General features: G+C 32.7%; 1 protein-coding gene across 1 annotated transcript; it reads right to left on the bottom strand.

Annotated features, from left to right (window-relative positions):
• Positions 1 to 2,384: 2,384 nt before the first annotated feature.
• Positions 2,385 to 15,317, bottom strand: LOC103972795 (glycine--tRNA ligase, mitochondrial 1). Its single transcript, XM_009387156.3, has 9 exons — positions 14,736 to 15,317; positions 14,021 to 14,403; positions 13,805 to 13,922; positions 5,490 to 5,684; positions 5,136 to 5,360; positions 3,897 to 3,956; positions 3,649 to 3,729; positions 3,154 to 3,559; positions 2,385 to 2,769 (listed from the first exon to the last, which is right to left on the bottom strand). Exons 1-9 carry the CDS (start codon positions 15,216 to 15,218, stop codon positions 2,534 to 2,536), a joined length of 2,187 nt encoding a protein of 728 aa, XP_009385431.2. The 5' UTR covers positions 15,219 to 15,317; the 3' UTR covers positions 2,385 to 2,533.
• Positions 15,318 to 20,853: the final 5,536 nt, after the last annotated feature.

Raw genomic sequence — 20,853 nt, 5'->3', positions numbered from 1 at the left:
TATATGATCTCCTCTACGATGATGTCCATCAAGCTCTCAATGTAGTCTATATCTTGAATCTTTTCAAAAGCATTGACTGACTTATGAAATACCACTATTCTGTTGTAATAAATAAGAAAGTTAATGATACTCATTTTTATTGGTCCTATCCAGTTATCACACATCAATGTCACCCCATATTCATCCTATTGCCTCTTGAAGAATTTGATTCAATCCTTCAGTTCTACCACCTCCTTATCTAAGTACACTCTATGAATCTCCCTTGGTGTTGGAGGTTAAATCCTTATGTTGGACTTTTGAATAGATGAAACCATGCTCTGATAATATGGACCTTAGATTTTATTGGCTAGAATCCGAAGGAAATTGAACCATTTTGAAATTGTCTTCCCAATATCTCGTTTCTTTTCTTTTATATATGCATCATCAATCTATGTTTGTTTTGTTGTTTATAGGGGATAGGTTTGCGGATCAATATCAATAATATCTAGTGTACACCTCTCATAAAACCACGATATCCACCATGTCTTATGCTACTAGTTCGACCTAATTGAGAAGTAGTAATTGGTTGCCTCAAACCTCTGGATTTTACTGCCACTACCATATTCCAATTGTGAGTCAGGTCGTTGATGCCTTATTGCTTCATCGACCATATACTGATACTCCAATGATGCACAAATTCCAATTATGAGATTAGGGTCAACTTCATTGTCGTGACCTTTATATTGATCATAAATTAGTTCCTGCGTAGCCCTACAGTTATTCTTCCTCAACTCTTGTCTTCTTTTTTAATGTATCTTCCTTTGTTTGTTGTAGGTTGCTTTGAAATAATTTACGAATCTCTATCAGAACCTTTTTGCATTTTACAATATCGGGATATTCGTTGGCCAAATGCATCTTCACCCGAGTTATTCCTTTATTCTTATTAATGTAGTCACAATAAATGCATTGCCAATAATAACGATTCTCATCTATTTTTCGGGTATGAACTCATAGATCATCATATAGTTGTTCCTTTGGTGTTATGATCCTACCAAATTTAAATTAAATAAGCTATAAAGTATAAGCATATTGAATTGACCTAATATTGATCAAAAATCACTAATCGTAGCATTAAATAATTTTATTAAAATATAACTAATCCTATTTTATCATCATAAATATGTGAAATATAAAAGAAAAATATTAAATATGTTATTTTGATCCAATATACATCAAATTATGATAAAATTATCATTAAATATACAAATCACATAATTAATATGGTTAATTATCTATTAATTATTTCTCTTTCGACACCATGTCAAATATTTTAATAAGTATTAAAGATATTGAATTGACTTAAAATCGATCAAATTTTGATTAAATCATTAATAAAATAACTAATCGTAGAATTAAATAACTATAATAAAATATATTTTACTATTATAAATATGTGAAACATATAAAAGAAACAATAAATAAGTAATTTTGATCTAATATACATGAAATCATCATTAAATATACTAATTATATGATTAACATAGTTAATTATCCTTTAATTACTCCTCTTTAAACATTGTCAAACACGTATTAAAGATATTGAATTAATCCAAAATCAATCATTCGATTAAATCATCATTAAAATCACTAATTATAGTATTAAATAACTTTAATAAAACCTAATTAAACTTATTTTACCATCATAAATATCTTTCAATATTTAATATACATAAAATATAAACATTAGACTTATCAAGCGTCTAATTTCGAATTAATCAATATTAAATACACTAAATATAATATTAAATATTTTTGTTACTCTCTAATTAAAGAGAATGCATACCTCTTGATTAAAAAGTTTTTTCTCTTGATCCTTATAAATTAGTCTCGAGTGCAAATGTGAGAAAAAAAATTGTTTAAGAGTGAGAGAGTGAAATAAAGTGAAATAAAGAGGAGGATAGGTTTAAAAACCCATGAGAAAGAGTTTCAATGATTAATTTGACCATTGAAACACTGTTATAGTTCGAAATTTCGACCAATCGTTCCGCCCGATGGCTATCGATCCGTGTACCAATACATATCTAGCGTTATTTAAAATTAAAAACGTGGAACACAATAATACACGAGATAACCAAAGCCATGATTGTTTTGGCCCTTGGATAAGCGTACAATTGATCAAGAATTTGCAATTAGATCTTCATCTTTATCTCTTGATTTTTATCCAATCACACGACCCCATGGATTACAGCCAAAAATTGGCTGATACAGAGTGTTCAACCTGAGTACCCTTGCATCATAATGTAATTCTAGAATTTGCTGTTTGGAATTAACCTTCTAGTAGTTGGCAGAGCAACATTACCTGTAAATTCAAATTCTCACCAGGGAAAACTTTGCAAGGATGCATATGATGAGAACAAAATTTGTCATTATAGTATCAAATGTTTATCATGCATAATGAAGTTTCATATCCCTTGGGGGAACGAAACGTCTATGTTGTAAAAGCCAAATACTTCAAATTTCAACAAGGCTGATGGGTATTAACTTCGTAAAAGTTTTATTCTTCATCCACAAGTGATGCAGCATGTGCTGGATACCTCCACATAATATCAGCCCATGTACTTTGCCCATCTGTCACCTCTTTCACAACTTTAGCCACCTCATCGATGCTTACACGGATCTGCTCCTTGCTGTCCCTTTCCCGGATGGTCACGCTATTGGTTGAATCAACAGTTATGGCAAAGGGTACACCAATCTCATCTGTCCTGGCATACCGCTTTCCTATTGATGTCCCTGCAGATATCCCAGCAAAATCATGAAAATCTAATTATCAGATTCTTTCAGGTCCAGGTCCACACATCAGAAGATATATCATTGTGAAAAATCAGATGTAGATAAGTTTGTTCTATGCATATGATCAGTCCAATCACACAGCTAGCTGAGAAAGCACACATACAAAAGAGCACAAATAGATTACTAATTGTCTTACATTGTAATCACCATCTAAAAAATGGAAAAGCTGTCAGAAACATTTTACAATATAATTGATATATAAAGTGGCATTTTTAATCAAGTGAATATAGAAAATGAACCACCTAATCAATTTTCAAAAGAGAATTAATAAAATCTTTGTCTATGGTAGACTAAACATAATAACTCTCATTTCTACAATCATACCTGTGATATCTATAATATGAGAAATCCCAGCTGCTGTGAGTGACCTTGCTATGATTTTAGCCACATCATCAAATTTCTGTGTCTTGATCAGTGGGAAAACAGTGCACTTAATGGGAGCCACAAGAGGAGGAAAACGGAACACATTCAGTTGTTCATCCTCTGACTTGCTCGGTCGGGTGTAGAAAGAATGCTCAAAAAGGCAATAAATTATTCTTCCGATTCCAAAAGATGGCTCAATAACTGAGGGTGTGAAAACCCGTTGATGTTCTTTCTTCTTCTCGATGCTAATTGACACCATATTTTTGGTTATGACAACAGCTTTTCCAAGAGTGCACACATGGAAGTCCACCTCTCCTTTAGATTCCAAAGATGCTCTCATTTTCAGTGCCTCTTTTTCACTCATGGCCTATCATAGATGTTTAGGCAAGAACAATAACATGAATAATGGTCATCATTAAAAGAACTTCTTGCAGCATGTTAAATTTTCAAGCTTACCTCTAATGCTTCAACTACCATCTTTTGGTTGCCCTTAAATGCAAGACCAAGTTCTTTCTTTGATGGCACAATAACTAATTTCTATATTCATAAAGCACCAGAAACATTATTTAAAAGCAGGAATAATAATCATATACAACTTCTGAAAGCAGAACTTCTGAAGAAGCTGTCCAGACCACCCAGGAGTCAAATTCTGACAACAAAGAATAGATAGAAAAGAATAAGGACTGTAAAGAAGAAGAGCCTACCTCCACCTCTCTGGATTCTGAAAACTTTTCATGAGCAACCAGAGCGACACCACTTTTCTCCTGTTAACCACAGAGGTTTGTGTAAGTTCAATGTCACCAAGATGTTTTCCATTTGATCACTGGTACGATACAAAGAGCAAGAACATTTGATACAGAATACACCAAAAATATTAATCAACACTAATAAGGAAGGTAGACAGCAGATGATTAACAACATAAGAAAATGGGAAAATTAGAATTTGGTTTCCAAAAAAGGCAAATAGAAAGACCCTTTATGTGAGAAGCAATCAGCATGTACAATGTGTGAAATGAAATTAAAAAGATGATTTCATAAGTTGGATTGGATAAGACATTATCCCGTAAGAGTTGATTCTTAGTGTTTTCTACTTCTAAATTGCTTTAAGAGTATACAATGAGCTTATCACTCACTCCATTCGATTACTTGTATAATACAAATAGCAAGCACCTTTGATACAGAATGCATGTAGAAAATTAATCAACACTAAAAAGGTAGACAGCAGATGATTAACAACACAAGTAAATAGGAGAATTAGAATTTAGTTTCGGAGAAAGGCAAATAGAAAGACCACTTATGTGAGAAGTAGTTAGCATGTACAATGTGTAAAATGAAATAAAAAAGATGATTCCAAAATGTCATGGATAAAATTATAAACGGGGTGTTTGATATAATACTCATGTATGTCCATGTCTTTCAATTTTGTTCATGCTTTGCAAGGCATGTAGAGAGTTGAAAGTAGGCTTAGCAGCTCCTTTTTTGTTGGCTTTGGTAGTCGCTTTAGGCTTGTAAACGAAGATTATATCATATGGACACTTATGGATGTTTCGGTATGTAGTGGACCATTTTGGGCTCTTTGTTGCGCGACCGTTCAGAGCTTCTGAAGTCTGTTTGTAATTTATATTGGCTATGAAGTGTTTGCTAAAATAGTTGCTTATGGATCCCAAGGAAAACGCTTTCTCTAATTCGTTTTCTCTTTTGTAGGTCCTAAGGGACCATAGGAGATTTCGGGGAGACTGACCTTTGCGAACAAATACGCAAAAATACCACACAACTTAGGCAAAACCTGCTAAGTTTGTGACAATATGTTGTTGTGGATAAGAAATTATCTTGTAAGAGTTGATTCTCAATGTTTTCTACTTCTAAATTGCTTTAAGAGTATACAACCGGCTTATCACACACACTGTGAACTTAATAATAATGATAAAGTTCATGCTACTCACTGAATGAGCCCGTAAATCATAAGCAGATCTATCAGCAATTCCAACACATTCAATCCAACCATAAGAGCATTCTATCTCTGCATCCCAACAGTCAGCAGCATAGTGAGCCATCTCATTTGGCAAATGCTGCCTGAAGCGTAATCGATCTTTATCTATCCCGAGGCAAGCCAAAAAGAGATACACCCGTCCTATAAAGTAGCCAAGTGTTTCATTGTTGACAGTTCCCTGATGTACAAGTTCTACAAATTAGTGGAGAAAAAAATTGCTTATTTTTTCAAAGACAAAAGGCCTCATTGTAGAAAGCACGATAGAAGTATATGTAGGAAAGAAGTGAAGCAGAGGTGACCAACATACCTTTGAAATTGCCTCACCAAGGATCATTGGTTTTGCTGATTCACCTGCCATTTGCTCCTTCCTAGGAAACATCAAGAACTCCAAGTTAGAAACATCAACAAATTTTGGGTGGGTCTTGTCCTCTGGATCCACAAAGTGTTCAATCTCTGCTAATGTAAATTCACGAACTCGCAGAAGACCTTGGCGTGGTGAAATCTGCATGCCAAAGATACAGCAGGAAGCAGGAGAGAATAACATTAGCAACCTCAATGATACGAACAGCCATCATATAGGGCTTGGACTAAGATCATATACAGCAGCACAGTTTATTTAAGAGAGTGGGAGCCAATAAAAGCAATTCCTAATTCCTTGTCAACTATACTATGCATGCAATACACCAATACGTTCAACCTAAAATTTCTCATTCATGGTTTCAACTCAACCTTAACTATATATGTTGGTAACTAGCAATTGCAAGTAAAATAACAAACTAATAAGTATAGATGCTATCATTCTCTTTGTTCCTTTGCACATCATGAAACACAAATAGTTGTTACTGAAATGTTTCAAGCTTAGTTCTTCCCCATGTACCAGTGATTGGATCAATCTCCCTTCTATTAGCAAGAGTCATTATCCTCCTGCTAAAAGATTGTGTGGACATTAAATGTCAAGAACAAGGTAATGTATGTGTGAGTGGTAGCATTGTTTTGCAAGAAATTATAAAAGCAAACAAGAGAAAGAAAATATATTTTTGTTTCCCCTATCTGATCCAAGTAAAATTTTAAAGCTGATCTATCTTGAGATGTGCGCCATGCTCAATATGCCTCTGCCAGAAAACCTTAAAGAGCCATGATATCTCAGTAGCAGACTTATATTTTTCCACAAGATACTCATGTAATCGACACAATTTATTTTTCCAAAGATGCTTGTAAGATTCAATTCACAAGAAAACACAATGAAAACTAGTATTGCCCAATCTCAAATACTGAGACAGTTTTTAACCATAACATCAATCAGGTTATATACTGGACCATTTAGCATACAGGCAAGTGAACTAAATGTTTCAACATCAAACTCATCACTCTCATGCATAAAACCTAGAACCTTGAACTCTAGAATTAGTCAAACTTGGAAAACTGAAGCACGAAAAGAAGGAAATTACTAAAGAATGACTCGTTAGGTACAAAATTGGCACCTCCATGATACATGCAAAACTGATGTAAGTAGCACAAAGAGGATAAAGGGAGTGAAAAAAGGGGCAGAAAACAAAGGTAAGAAAGCAAGGATGAAGCAGAAGTCTTTGGTAGGGATGTCAGAGGCTAAACATGGGATGAAATAGATGGACAGGATCGATAAACAAAGATGTGACTTAAGCCCTAAGATAACTATCTATCTAATGAAAATGTACTAGACCATGTTACAATGAGAATTTAAAACATTTGCAAAAGAAAAACACTCTAGTTTGATATAACAACCATCACCAATCTAAAATAACAAACAAAAGAAACAAATAACTAAATCAATAGAATAATTAAGGTTGGATAGCCATAAAGAAAGTCAAAAGGCAAGGCAATAGAAATCTGTTTGTTGGAAAAACAAGAGGAAATATCCATCATAGATAGAAAGAAGACAGGAAAAAGGAGAAAAACTTATAATTGAAGAACTATTATCTCATTGTCATGCATGTTTAACACTCTATAAGCTAACTAGTAAACAACTACTATGTCTGACTAAGATAAGAACTCTACCTTATCTTCTCCCAATTGAAAAAAACACATCTAAGTTGCTATAAATAAGATATAATCATCAAAATACAAAACCTATGATGAGTAAAAGGTTATTCTAACAAATTCAACATTTCAGAATTAATGAAAATATTTCAGAATCCATTAAAACACTAATCTGAACCCAAAAAATATAAAAAATGTGACTGCATACACTGGGATGCATCAATTTGCTTCTGATGTGCAAAGCTCATCCTCGAGATTTTTAAATTTTCTTAGTTTCGTGTTCATTTTAGATATCATGGTAGAATGTAGTTTACTCAAGGTTACAATCACTTGAGACCATTATTAGTTGGTGTAAAGAAAAAAATTAAAATAAAAATAAGGCTAGAAGTAGAATGAAAATATAAAAGACTAAGAATAAATTTTAAAATAGACAGATACAGGTATATGACAATATTCATTTTTCCAATGATTTTCAAACTTGATTTTATTAGAAATGATGCAAAAATTCAAACCTGCCTTCAATTTTGATATGACATCCATCACCGGCCTAAAATAACAGACTATAGCAACAAATATATATGATTATGGCTATAAAAATGTAGAGTAAAAAGGTGAGAGGGCTAGGATACTTAAGATTGTAAGAAGACAAAAGTTGGAAAAAAAATAACTATTATCACAGAGAAAGAAAGAAGGTAGAAAGTCCAAAAAAGACATACAAATAGAATAGAGAGGGTAAAAGGATGAAGGAGGTAAAGAGACCTGGCAGGAAAACGAGAGGTTAGATTCAAACAAATCTCTTAAATAAGTTAGTGAGAATTGCTATAAAGCCATAAAGCGAGTGAAGGGTGAGGTTTAGAAGACTTCGGTAAAGAAAACAAAGGATGGAAGAATGAAATAATTACGATAAGAAAAAAAGATGACCAACCCACATGGCTTTCACAAAAGCCCAATATTTTTATTAATAAAAAATATAATTTATAATTCTTGCTATGAGACTCATGATTGATCCTCATATATTTGTAGTTTACTTAAAACCTACAGTAAGAAAAAATATTAGAAAATAAACAACCCTATCTAATAAATTTTGTCACATTGAGAATTCTTCCTACACCTAATAACCTCTAGACACAATGAATTTAAACATCACCTTGGATTTTTTAAATCTATTTAATATAAACTAACAAAAAACAGACTTAAATATCATCAATACATCCTTATGGAAATATGCCTAAAAATCCAAACAAAATACCCAAAATCAAAAAAAAATTGGAGCCTTAATTTTGTCTCACTAAACTAAACCTAACCAAACAAAATCTGATCCTGAACCCATGATTGCTGATATGAATCATCAAGTTTATCATAATTCTGTCAAAAATCCTTTAACTATTCATGGAGGACCAATGACAAGAACTAAAGCTAAAAGGATGAAAGAAGCCTTAACTTATTTATTGGAAGGCATTTGGAAAGAACAAACTGGTCAAGACTCGTTCAAGGTTCTATGGATGCAAAAAGAACCTAAAATGATCAACATGATTCAAATAAATCCAAATCATGAAGAGAAAGTCCAAATTTGAGAGAAGGATGAATTTTTAGCCCATTTTAAAGAATAAAGGTCATTCAATCATATTGGACTATATTAGGAAATATGAATTGTGGGTTTATTCATGAATAATCATTCAAATCAATTCAAAGCAGATTCATGAGTGATCTATATTCATGAATTAGGAATATGAATGTCATTTAATGTATTTAATGGATTTATTTCCTTTGTACTATATAAACAAGGCTGACTCCCTTTGTAATGAGGCAATTGAGAAATATAATCATCTTTCAACACTAGTGAGTGTTTTGTTTTTAAGTCCTTGCATGAACTTTGAAACTTATCAAGCTTTTATGGTTGTGACGTTCAAGACCCAAAAATTTTTGCTTTTCCTTTCAACTTATTAAACTTCGTAGTTTGTGATATTTTAAGGGAATCAAAGTGTTGTTCTAATTATTTCATCAATTTTTCATTGATAAAGTGATTAGAATAGTTTTCCTTCAATCTTGAACGATCTGTCTTGTTTCAATTCGTTGGAGAGTGTTAATTTGCATTTCATATGTATCATAACTATTTAGCCATCGGGGTGTATAGTTGCCAAGTTGATGATTTCCATCATTTGGTATCAGAGTTCAGCTCAAGTTCATTTTGAAGAATAAAGGTCATTCAGCCATATTGGACCATATTAGGAATTGTGGGCTTATTCATGAATAATCATTCAAATCAATTTAAAGCAGATTCATGAGCGATCTACATTCATGAATTAGGAATATGAATGTCATTTAATGTATTTAATGGATTCATTTCCTTTGTACTTAGCCTTTGTACTATATAAACAAGGCTGACTCCCTTTGTAATGAGGCAATTGAGAAGTATAATCATCTTTCAACACTGGTGAGTATTTTGTTTTTAAGTTCTCGCATGAACTTTGAAACTTATTAAGCTTTTCTGCTTGTGACATTCAAAACCTAAAAATTTTTTCTTTTCCTTTCAACTTATCAAACTTCGTAGTTTGTGATATTTTAAGGGAATCAAAGTGTTGTTCTAATTATTTCATCAATTTTTCATTAATAAAGTGATTAGAATAGTTTTCCTTCAATCTTGAACGATCTGTCTTGTTTCAATTCGTTGAAGAGTGTTAATTTGCATTCTATATGTATCATAACTATTTAGCTATCGGGGTGTATGGGTGCTAAGTTGATGATTTCCATTATTTAGTATTAGAGCTCAGCTCAAGTTTGAGGTTTGCATATCTATTTATTTGCTATCTTTATATTTCCCTTTTCTCTTCTTCTTTTTGCACTATATCTATAATTGTTGTTCTTCCTTCATATTCATTGTTATGCTTCTTGTGTTATTACTATTCTTCTTTGTATATCCGCACTTTATAGTATTAAAAAAAATCAAAAAGTCAAAAAAAAAGAGAGAAAATCAAAGGTCAAAAACAAAAAGAGGGAAAATCAAAGGTCAAAAAAAAAAGAAAGAGATCAGAATTAAAAAAAAATTTGCAGATTCAAGGAATTCTTGCAAATTACAGAATTCTATCTTTGTTCATTTGAATTCTTGTTTCGATTTGGAAGCTTTCTTCATTCCAAAAAAATTTTTTTTGTTCAACTGATATTTGAATTATAATCTTCACTTATGATTGAAGTGTATTACACACACTTTTAAATTGGCCTACCTTTTGTTTGCTTTTAAACCTGCCCAATTTCACTATCTTTGAATTGCCATAATCTGAATTGTTTATTTAGGTACCTTAGTTATTCTAAGAACTCAAAGAATAAAACAAGAGGTAAAAGGCAAGAGTCGTGAGATTAGTATCGAGAAAAGCCAAAAATTATGTAAAACACGAGTGGAGTGAATCAAATCTAGAGTGAAACACGTGAGGGAGTGTTGGTGAGGCTATTCTAACTTTGATTTTCAAGTTGTAAACATGTCTAAAGATAAAAAAAATGAGCTCTTCATCAAATGATCTTTTGGTTCAAGCAATGCAGCAGCAATTTGAACGTATGTTCAAAGTGATAGGAGATGTAAGAGATCATCTAGAAAGGCATGATGATGCAATTAATAGATTGTAAGGTGAATCACAGCGTGAGAGACAACCAACCTTTGTCAATGATGAATATGATGGTGGTGATGACATAGATGATGACCAAGTTACTCTAATTGGTCAAGATGTTAATCCTAGGAGACAAACTAGAAGAAGACGTTTTGATGGTGTGGATAGAAACATAGGCAGCATCAAAATAAAAATTCCTCCTTTTCAAGGGAAGAATAATCCAGATGCCTATTTGGAGTGAGAACGAAAAGTGGAGCTGATATTTGAATGTCACAACTACTCCGAAGAGAAAAAGGTAAAATTAGCCACTGTTGAATTTTATTATTATGCTATTATTTGGTGGGATCAATTATGTAAAGACGGGCGTAGAAATGGTAAAAGGCCCATGGAGACTTGGTTGGAGATGAAACAAATTATGAGGAGATTTGTCCCTAGCCATTACTATAGGGATTTGCATCAACAACTGCAAACTTTGACACTAGGTTCGATGAGTGTTGATGAATATCATAAAGAGATGAGATAGTCATGATAAGGGCTAATGTGGAGGAAGACCGTGAGGCCACCATGGCCCGATTCCTGAGTGGATTAAACAAGAACATTGTTAATCTTGCAAAGTTGCAACATTCTGTGGAGATTGAGGACATGGTGAATGTGGCCATGAAGATTGAGAGATAACTCAAAAGAAAAGGCACAAGGTATGATTCGAAACCTTATTCGGGTTCTTCTTCTTCTTGGAAACCGAATTTGAGTAAAAGGGATGATAAACACATTGTTAAGCCTAAAATTGACGAAACTAAAGGCAGAAATAAATCAGGCAGCAAGGGTTAAGGTGAGAATCAACCTAATCAAACTAGAGGCATTAAGTGTTTTAAGTGCCTTGGGTATAGACATGTGACACGTGAATATCCTAATAAGAGAGTTATGATCATGAGGGATGGAATTGTGTAATCTGAAAGTAAGAGAGAGGATGATGATGACATTCCAGAGGATGCTAGTGATGTAGAGTATGCTAAAAGTGAAAATATAGTTGTTCAACGCACACTTAGTTTGCAAAATAAAAATGATGAACATGGTGAACAACGTTAAAATCTGTTTCATACTCATTGTTTGATTGCTAACAAGTTGTGTAATGTGATTGTTGATAGTGGAAGTTGTACAAATGTGGCAAGCACCTGGCTCTTCGAGAAAGTAAAATTATCTACTACCATACATCCAAAACCTTACAAGTTACAATGGTTGAATGATAGTGGTATGGTAAAGGTATCGACAAGTTTTAGTTTCTTTTTCAATTGGTAGATCCGTAGATATAAGGATGAAGTTTAGTGTGATGTGATACCTAAGTATGCTGGTCATATGTTGTTGGGGAGACCTTGATAATGTGATCGAAGGATAATACATGATGGGTTCAAGAACCGTTATTCTTTGATCATGGATGGACAGAAATATCAACTTGGACCTTTGCCTCCAAAGATAATTTTTTTAAATCAAATGCGCATAAAACAACAATATAAGGAGCTTGAGTCTTCATTAACCAAAACTTTGCGGAGGGAGCAAGTGAGTGAGTAGTAAAAATGAGAGTATTGGGAAACACAAGGGGAGAGAAAACAAGGAAAGTCCAACTTAAAATGATCAACATGATACAAATAAGTCCAAATCATGAAGAGAAAGTCCAACTTTGTGAAAAGGATGAAATTTTTGCCCATTTTGAAGAATAAAGGTCATTCAGCTATATTGGACTATATTAGGAATTTTAGGCTCATTCATAAATAATCATTCAAATCAATTCACGGCAGATTCATGACTGATCTACATTCATGAATTAGGAATATAAATGTCATTTAATGTATTTAATAGATTCATTCCCTTTGTACTTGATCTTGTACTATATAAACAAGGCTGACTCCTTTTGTAAGGAAGCAATTAAGAAATATAATCATCTTTCAACACTGTTGAGTGTTTTGTTTTTAAGTTCTTGCATGAACTTTTGGAACTTATCAAGTTTTTCTGCTTGTGGCATTCAAAACCCAAAAATCTTTGTTTTTCCTTTCAACTTATCAAACTTCATAGTTTGTGACGTTTTAAGGAAATCAAAGTGTTGTTCTAATTATTTCATCAATTTTTCATTGATAAAGTGATTAGAATATTTTTCCTTCAATCTTGAACGATTCGTCTTGTTTTATTTTGTTGAAGGGTGTCAATTTGCATTCCATATGTATCATAGCTCTTTAGCTATCGGGGTGTATGGTTGCTAGGTTGATTATTTCCATCAGTTGCATTAATCACTCCCACTATGCATCATCATGACATGTCATATACATTATGGAAACCTGCTCCACTATCATTTTGGTGTTAGCACAAATATAGATAGAAAGAGTGAAAAAACGAAAAGGAGGTAGAAGACAATGGTAGAAGGATGAAAGTGAAGAGAGAGGGAGGTAGGAGAATTTAAGAAAAGACACGTATGAAGGCTGAAATAATCAAGACGAAGAGTGACAACCAAGAATGAAAACTCATTATTTTCATTAATCCATAAATTAACATTTAAGGTCACAAGACTCATGATTGAACTTTTAGTCAACATAAGCCCTATGCTAACTAAAATGATAAGAAATCTTTATCTAATAAAATTCTAACAAAAATAATCACATTGCAAATACATCTTAAAAATATCCGTTTAGAAGTATGTAATCTTGTCGATCTAAACTATCATAAGCAGACTCAAATCTCATCAAAAAATTCTTCCTAAATGCTCAAAAATATAAATGGAAATATTCAAAATAAAAATTATACTCTTGGACTCTTAGTTCTTAACTTTGACTAGAGAACATAAACACAACTAGAAACAAACTTGACCCCTCAACTAAATCTGACTGAATTAGGTTCAATTTTGGAGTCATGGTAATATCACAAATTAACACTATCAGTATATATCATAAAAAATTGAATGCAGCTAAGACTGTGCATAGCATCAAAATAATATATCAGATACTGATCAATGGAACCGTACCTCATTTCTAAAGGCTTGGCCTATTTGAGCTGCTGCAAATGGAAGCTTGTTGCCATTGTAATAATACAAGTCTTTAAAATTCACGAAGATACCTTGTGCCGTCTCTGGCCTCATATACCTATAACCACACAATAAGAAATTTACAACATCTGAAACACCAGTTGCTGATAACTAAAACTAGTCACATATCTGGTAGGGCTGTGCGAAATATCCCACCCAGGGCTCAAGCCAGATGGGCCGATGGAAGTCTGAAACATGAGATTAAAGGGGTAAGGATCAGACAGTGGGTTCTTGGTGTCCGGAGCTGCTATACCATATTCCTTAATCTTGGCACCCACTTCATCAGCAGAAAGGTCGTCCAACACAGCTAGTATATGCTTAAGCTCCGCAGCCTTCTCAGCTGACAATGTAAGATCCTTCTCGAGCTTCTCTTTGCAATAGTCTTTAAGTAGGTGGTCAGCTCGATAGCAAGTACCTGTCTTCTCATCCTTCACCATTAGATCAGTGAACTTATCAACATGACCAGATGCCTTGAGAACAATTTCAGGAGTGACACAGGGACAATCAACCTCCAGCATGTTCTCCTCTAGGACAAAATGCTGTAACAAAAGAAGCAAAAGAAAATTCAGCACACCATGTGCCTTGAGTGAATAAAAAGGGGGGGAAAAAGAGAAACAAGAAACAAATAATTTTAAATTAATGAGTCAATATAAAAGTTACGCAATCGAGAGCGTAATACAAAATATATTAACTTCAAGAAGGGGGTTCAGTGAATGCATCAAGTGTCACAAGAACAAAAGACGAACTAATATATATTGTTACTTTTCTTCTAGCATTTTGGTTAGAATGCTAAAACACGGCCTTAAAATGCTCAATTCACAGATATCGAAAAAAGAATCCTAGGCAATTGAAGAAACGATCAAGCGTTTACCTGACGCCAGAAGGCGAGGACGTTAGACTTGACTGCACAGCCAGGAGGGCCGTAGTCATAGAGCCCAGCGACCCCGCGGTAGATCTTGAAGGATGGGATGTAAAAGAGCCGCCTCTCGAGCGTGTTGACGACGGCCTGGCGGAAGGCCTCCCTACTGCCGGCAGTGGATCCGTCGCCATTTCTGCTGACAGCGGCCTGGAGGCGCCTGGCGGCGGCGGCGGCCTCCACTTTGAGGGCCTTGAGGGCCTCAACGGCGGCGTCGATCTCGGACGGGGCGGATGCGGGCCGTGCCTTGAGTGCCCGTACGGCCTCGGCCTGGGCGTCGACGGCGGCCTGTTTCTCGGAAAGAGCTCGGCGGAGCGACTCCTCGGAGTCAGCCATGATGGGCAAGGCGGAGACCGCGAGGGAGCGGTGACGGCGGAAAAGGGTTTTGATTGGGTTTTGGGATTTAGCAGCACTGGAGAAGACGCATGCGAGACGCATAAAGGTGGGGAAAGCTACCGGGCAGAAATATCTCGAAGTCGATACTGTGTCTGCGAACGAGGATTGCCATTGTGTGATGGGTGTATATTTGGTGATTGCTAAACGGAGACCACATAGCCATTGAAAATTTTTCGGAATGGATATATAGTCTGATGTATATATCTATAGAGTGATTTTCTTAAAAGAAAATTCCTAATGTTACTTTTTTTATTTTCCTTTCAAACCGTCGCTTCTTTTTTTTTTGTTGGATATTTCACAACAAAAAAACTTATATTTTCGGTATTTTCTAATCGATACACCCCTCTTTTTTTTCAAATAGTATCTTTTATTTTAAACGTACACAAAATACCTTTCAAAAAATTTTCTTTTTGTTGGATATTTCACAACAAAAAAACTTATATTTTCGGTATTTTCTAATCGATACCCCTCTTTTTTTTCAAATAGTATCTTTTATTTTAAACGTACACAAAATACCTTTCAAAAAAATTTCATCAAAATTTTTTTAATTATTTTTTAATAGTTTTATACTATTATAATATTTTTATTTAGCTCATTTATGAAATTTTTTAATAGTGTTTACAATATCTTTATTAAGGTATTGCAAACATTATAAACGTTATTGAAAAACACCATATCTCTTTGATTGTTATTACTTATACACTATCACGACACCATATTTTTAGGATTATAGTTTGTTTGATTAAGATTAGGAGTTTATTTTGATTATTTATAATATTTTTATTATGGTGATCAAAATACTTTAACAAGTTAATTTTTTATTTATATATGAGTGATGTTATTCTTAAGCTATTGTAAGTATCTATTTAAATCATAATATATCAAACGATTTCTAGTATGTTTTGGTTTTATTTAACTCATTTATAATATTTTAAATAAATTTTTACGTTATTTTTATTGTGGTGGTCAAAATACTATAATAAGCCAAAAACACCATCAGAAGCAAAAAAAATTTAGCTGGATGGTTGGAGTATTTTTTTTGAATTAGAGGTACACTTTTAGAAAAAAAACTAAAAGACGTGATACTGTTTGAGAAATATCTAAAATATGGATTTTTTCTAAGAAAATCATTCCTTATTTTTCTCTCTAAATTCATTCAATTAATCGTTCTCAACCGATTCAAAATAAAAATTAATATATAATAATATTAAAAAACAATTATAAAATTAATAATAAATAATTTTAAATAAACAATAAAATCTAAATATTCTAAAATTTTAAGAAAACTTTGAAAATAACTTTAGAAAACCAAAATGATTATTTTTATATATTTGTAATCACCAAAATATATATTTTACTAACTTTAGTCTTTAAAAAGTTGAATTTAGACTATTTTTTATTTTTATTCAATTTATAGTGATTCTAGAAGGACTCATTTGATTAAAAAAATTTTATAAGGTATCAGAGATAATTTTATGAAATTTTGATATTTTTTTAAATTTAGTTATACTGTTTTTGAATAAGATTATATTGTTTTTAAGATCATATTTAAAAATAGCATAACCATATTCAAAATCAGTGTTACTAATTTTTTTTTCAAAATTTTAAAAATTTTCATGAAACCTTACAATTGAGTAAAGAAGCCAAAATGACTACTTTTTTATTTTTGAATCATTATAGGACCTCTTTTCAATTTTTCGAACCTTAAAAGCTAAAATTTCCTATTTTATTCTTGACTAATTTAAGTTGAAATTATATTTTTTTGTTAAAATTTTCATGAAACCTTGAAAATATTTATTGAATCCATAAATGACCACTTTTATAATTCTGGACTTTTAAAGGAACTATTTCGGTTAATTAAGCACTTAAAAAGAACCAAAATTTATCCCTTTTTTTATTTTTGGTCAATTTAAAATTGATTCTAAACTATTTTTAAACAAAAAAAATCACTTGAATATTATCAGAGATGTTTTTGTAAAGTTTTAAAAAAATTATTCATTTAAAATTTTAATTACACTATTTTTGAAATAGGTTACACTGTTTTTTGGTCCTATTCAAAATAGTGTAACCCTATTCAAAATTAATATTATTTTATTTTATTTTTGAAAATTTTAAGATTTTTATGAAACCTTTAATTGATTACAGAAGGACAAAATGACTATTTTTCTATTTTTGAATTATTTTTGGCTAATTTAAGCTGAAATTAAAATTTTTTCCCAAAATTCTCGTGAAATCTTGAAAATATCTATTTAATCATTAAATGACCACTTCTTTATTTTTTTACTATAAATATACTTATTTTTAATTAATTGAGAATTAAAAATATTTTATTATTTTTAGCTACTTTAATCTTAAATTATAACTTTTTGCCCAAAATTTTCATGAAACCTTAAAAAAATCTATCTAAGCCTAAATGATCTTTTTGTTTCTATTTTTGGACTATTAGAAGACCTACTTTCAGTATATTGAACCATACAAACTGATTTTATTTTTTGACCAATTTAAACTAAAATTATAACTCTTTTGTCCAAAATTTTCATCAAACCTTGAAAATATCTATTGATGCCCTAAATAACCACTATTTCTATTTTGGACCATTAAATGACCTATTTTCACTTAATTGAGAACTTAAAAAGTTAAAATTTTCTTTGTTAATTTTTAGTCAATTTAAGCTGGCATTATAACTTTTTTTGCCCAATAATTTCATGAAACCTTAAAGATATTTGTTTAAGCACTAAATGATCTTTGTTTTTCATTTTTAGAGTAGAAGAAGACCTATTCTTAGTATATTGAACTTTAAAAGCCGAATGTTTCTGATTTTTATATTTTTACTCAATTTAAGTTGATATTATAACTTAATTTAAGTTGATATTTGCAAGGGAAAATATCTATTGAATTCCTAAATGACTCTTTTTTGTACTTTTAGATCATCAATAGACCAGTTTTCAATTAATTGAATAATTAAAAATCTTTTTTATGAATGAATTTATCAAAATTGATCCATTAATATTTTTAAAAATTTAAAAAAAAGGTCAGTTAGGCTTACACAACTCATTTTCAAAGTGTCCTGAAAGTTTAGGCCTAAACTAAAAATATGACCTCAATTAAACTGATTTTAAATGGGCTACATTGGTTTTTTGGATCATATTTAAAAATAATGTAACTTCATTCAAAATCAATATAACTTGAGCCAAAAAATTTTATATTAAAACTTGCCATATTAATATATGATCATATTTAACATGCTCTGTGATAAAAAAAAATATCAACTTGAAAACATCAAAATATTGGATAAATAATATTTTATGAATAATTTCAGCTTATTTGTGGCTGAATTTACTCAAATTGATCTCTTAATGTCTCTAAAAATAAAAAAGGGTCATTTATGCACACACTACTTATTTTCAAGATGTTTTGAAAGCTTGGGCCTAAAATATGGAAGGTGACATTAGTTACATAGTTTTTTTTGTCCTATTCATAAATAATGTAACTCCATTGAAAATCAGTATTATCGGGGCAAAAAAATTTTGTTTTATATCAAAACTTGTCACTTGAATCTCTAATCATATTTAAGGGGTTTTATGATAAAAAGAAAACCTCGAGTCCTAAAAAAATTGCATAAATAGTTCTTTTTCAAATATTTTAATCTATTTATAGTTGAATTTACCCAATTGATCTATTAATATTTTTGAAAATAAAAAAAGGATCATTGAAGCTTTACATAACTCATTTTCAAGATATCATGAATATTTGAGCCCGTGAAAGTTGATCCTACTTACACTAATTTTTAAAAAGATCATACTGTTTTCTTATATCCTATTCAGAAACAATGTAACTAGAGCCAAAAAATTTTGTTTGATGTCAAAACTTACCACATGAATCTTTGATCATATTTAAAATGATATATGACAAAAAATCCCCTTGAACCCTCAAAAAATACATAAATAAATTTTTTTGAAAAATTTCAACCTATTTATGGTTGAATTTACCTATATTGATCTATTAATGTTTCTAAAAGTTATTTTCAATGTATTATGAAAGTTTAGTTCAAAACATTAAAGTTGACCATAGTTACAATGATTTTGAATAGGATTACATTGTTTTTTAGGTCCCATTTAAAAAATAATATAACTACATTCAAAATTAATTTGGGCCAAAAAATTTTGTTTCATATCAAAACTTGCCAAATGAACCTTTGATCCAATTGAAGAGGTTCCATGATAAAAAAAATTAACTTGAACTCTCAAAATATTATATAAATAAAATTTTATGAAAAAATTGTTAGGATCAAGAGCACTAAGAGAGGGGGGGAGGTGAATTAGTGCAGCGGAAAACTTTCAACGATTAAAACTGCGTTCGTTCGATAAGAGCGATTTCGGTAGAAAAGCCGATTCGTAAATCACTTTAACTTGTGATCAAGCAAGATGCAGTTAAAGCGAATCTATAAAGGTAGTTTGCAGTTATGATGGAAATCAGAATGTAAGCGCAAACTGAAATATGATGTTCGTATGATAAAACTGATTTACGTCGAAACACTGATTCGGAAAATACTGAACTTTGAAACACGATCGTAAAAGCGCAGAAGGCAGTAAGCTATTAAGAAGGTTTGCAGTAAAGATAATATGCTTAAAGTAAATACAAACCAGAGAGCACCATGATTTTAGAGTGGTTCGGTCAATCTTGACCTACATCCACTTCTAGCTTTCTCCACCGACGAGGTCACCGACGTCCACTAGAGGCCTTCCTTCAATAAGCGAAAGCCAACCACCCTTTTACAATTTCACTCCTTTTGACGGGCTTAGGAGACAACCCTTACAGAATTTTCTCTCCTCTCTTGACAGATCAAAACTTGGAAGAAAAGAGGGAGGAGAACTTCTAGACTTTACAACACTTTTGAGCTCTAAAATCATAGAGTAAGATCAAGCTTTCGGTGCCTTTGGGTTGCCCTTTCATTACTGAAAGGGTGGGGTATTTATAGGCCCCAACCCAATTTGAATTTCGAGCTCAAAACTATCATCTCCCAGAATTCCGGGGTTTGGTGGTTGCACCGCCTGATTGGGGCGGTTGCACCGCTTGGCAGAGCTCGAAGACTAAGCCTCTAGGCGGTGCCACCTCCTATTAGGGGCGATTGCACCTCCTGCCAGAGCTCGGAGACCAAGCTCAAGCGGTTGCACCTCTATCAGAGGCGGTTGCACTGCCCAGCCAGAGCTCGGAGACTGAGCCTTAGGCGGTGCCACCGCCGACCCAGGCGGTGCCACCTCTGGCCAAGAAATCTGGGTCCGAATGGGTTGATGCATTCAGTCCAATTTGGGTCTGTCAAGGGCCCAATTGCCCCAAGATTAAGTTAATGGGATCATCTCCCATTTGTAACTTAATCATCGTGCTAACTACGAATTTCTTAAGACATTTACTACAACTTGCTCTGATGCGTCAATCGCTTCTTCCGGCGAACTTCCGTTGATCATCCGATGAACCCTCGGTGATACTCCTACGAACTTCTAGCAAACTCCTGGGCTTACGACGATCCACTTGGCGAGTTCCGATGAGCTTTTTTGGCAAGCTTCTGGACTTCTCGGATTTATCCCCGTAGAACCTCCAATGACCATCCGGACTTCCATCGAACTCTCGAACTCCCAACATGATCATAGTCTTGACTCCAGCGCAACTCCTACTGCAT

This window comes from Musa acuminata, chromosome BXJ3-1 (assembly GCF_036884655.1).
Source record: "Musa acuminata AAA Group cultivar baxijiao chromosome BXJ3-1, Cavendish_Baxijiao_AAA, whole genome shotgun sequence".
In the NCBI taxonomy this organism is placed as follows: domain Eukaryota; kingdom Viridiplantae; phylum Streptophyta; class Magnoliopsida; order Zingiberales; family Musaceae; genus Musa; species Musa acuminata.
Note: the sequence above shows the minus strand (reverse complement) of the source record. Positions and strands in the feature narration are given on the sequence as shown.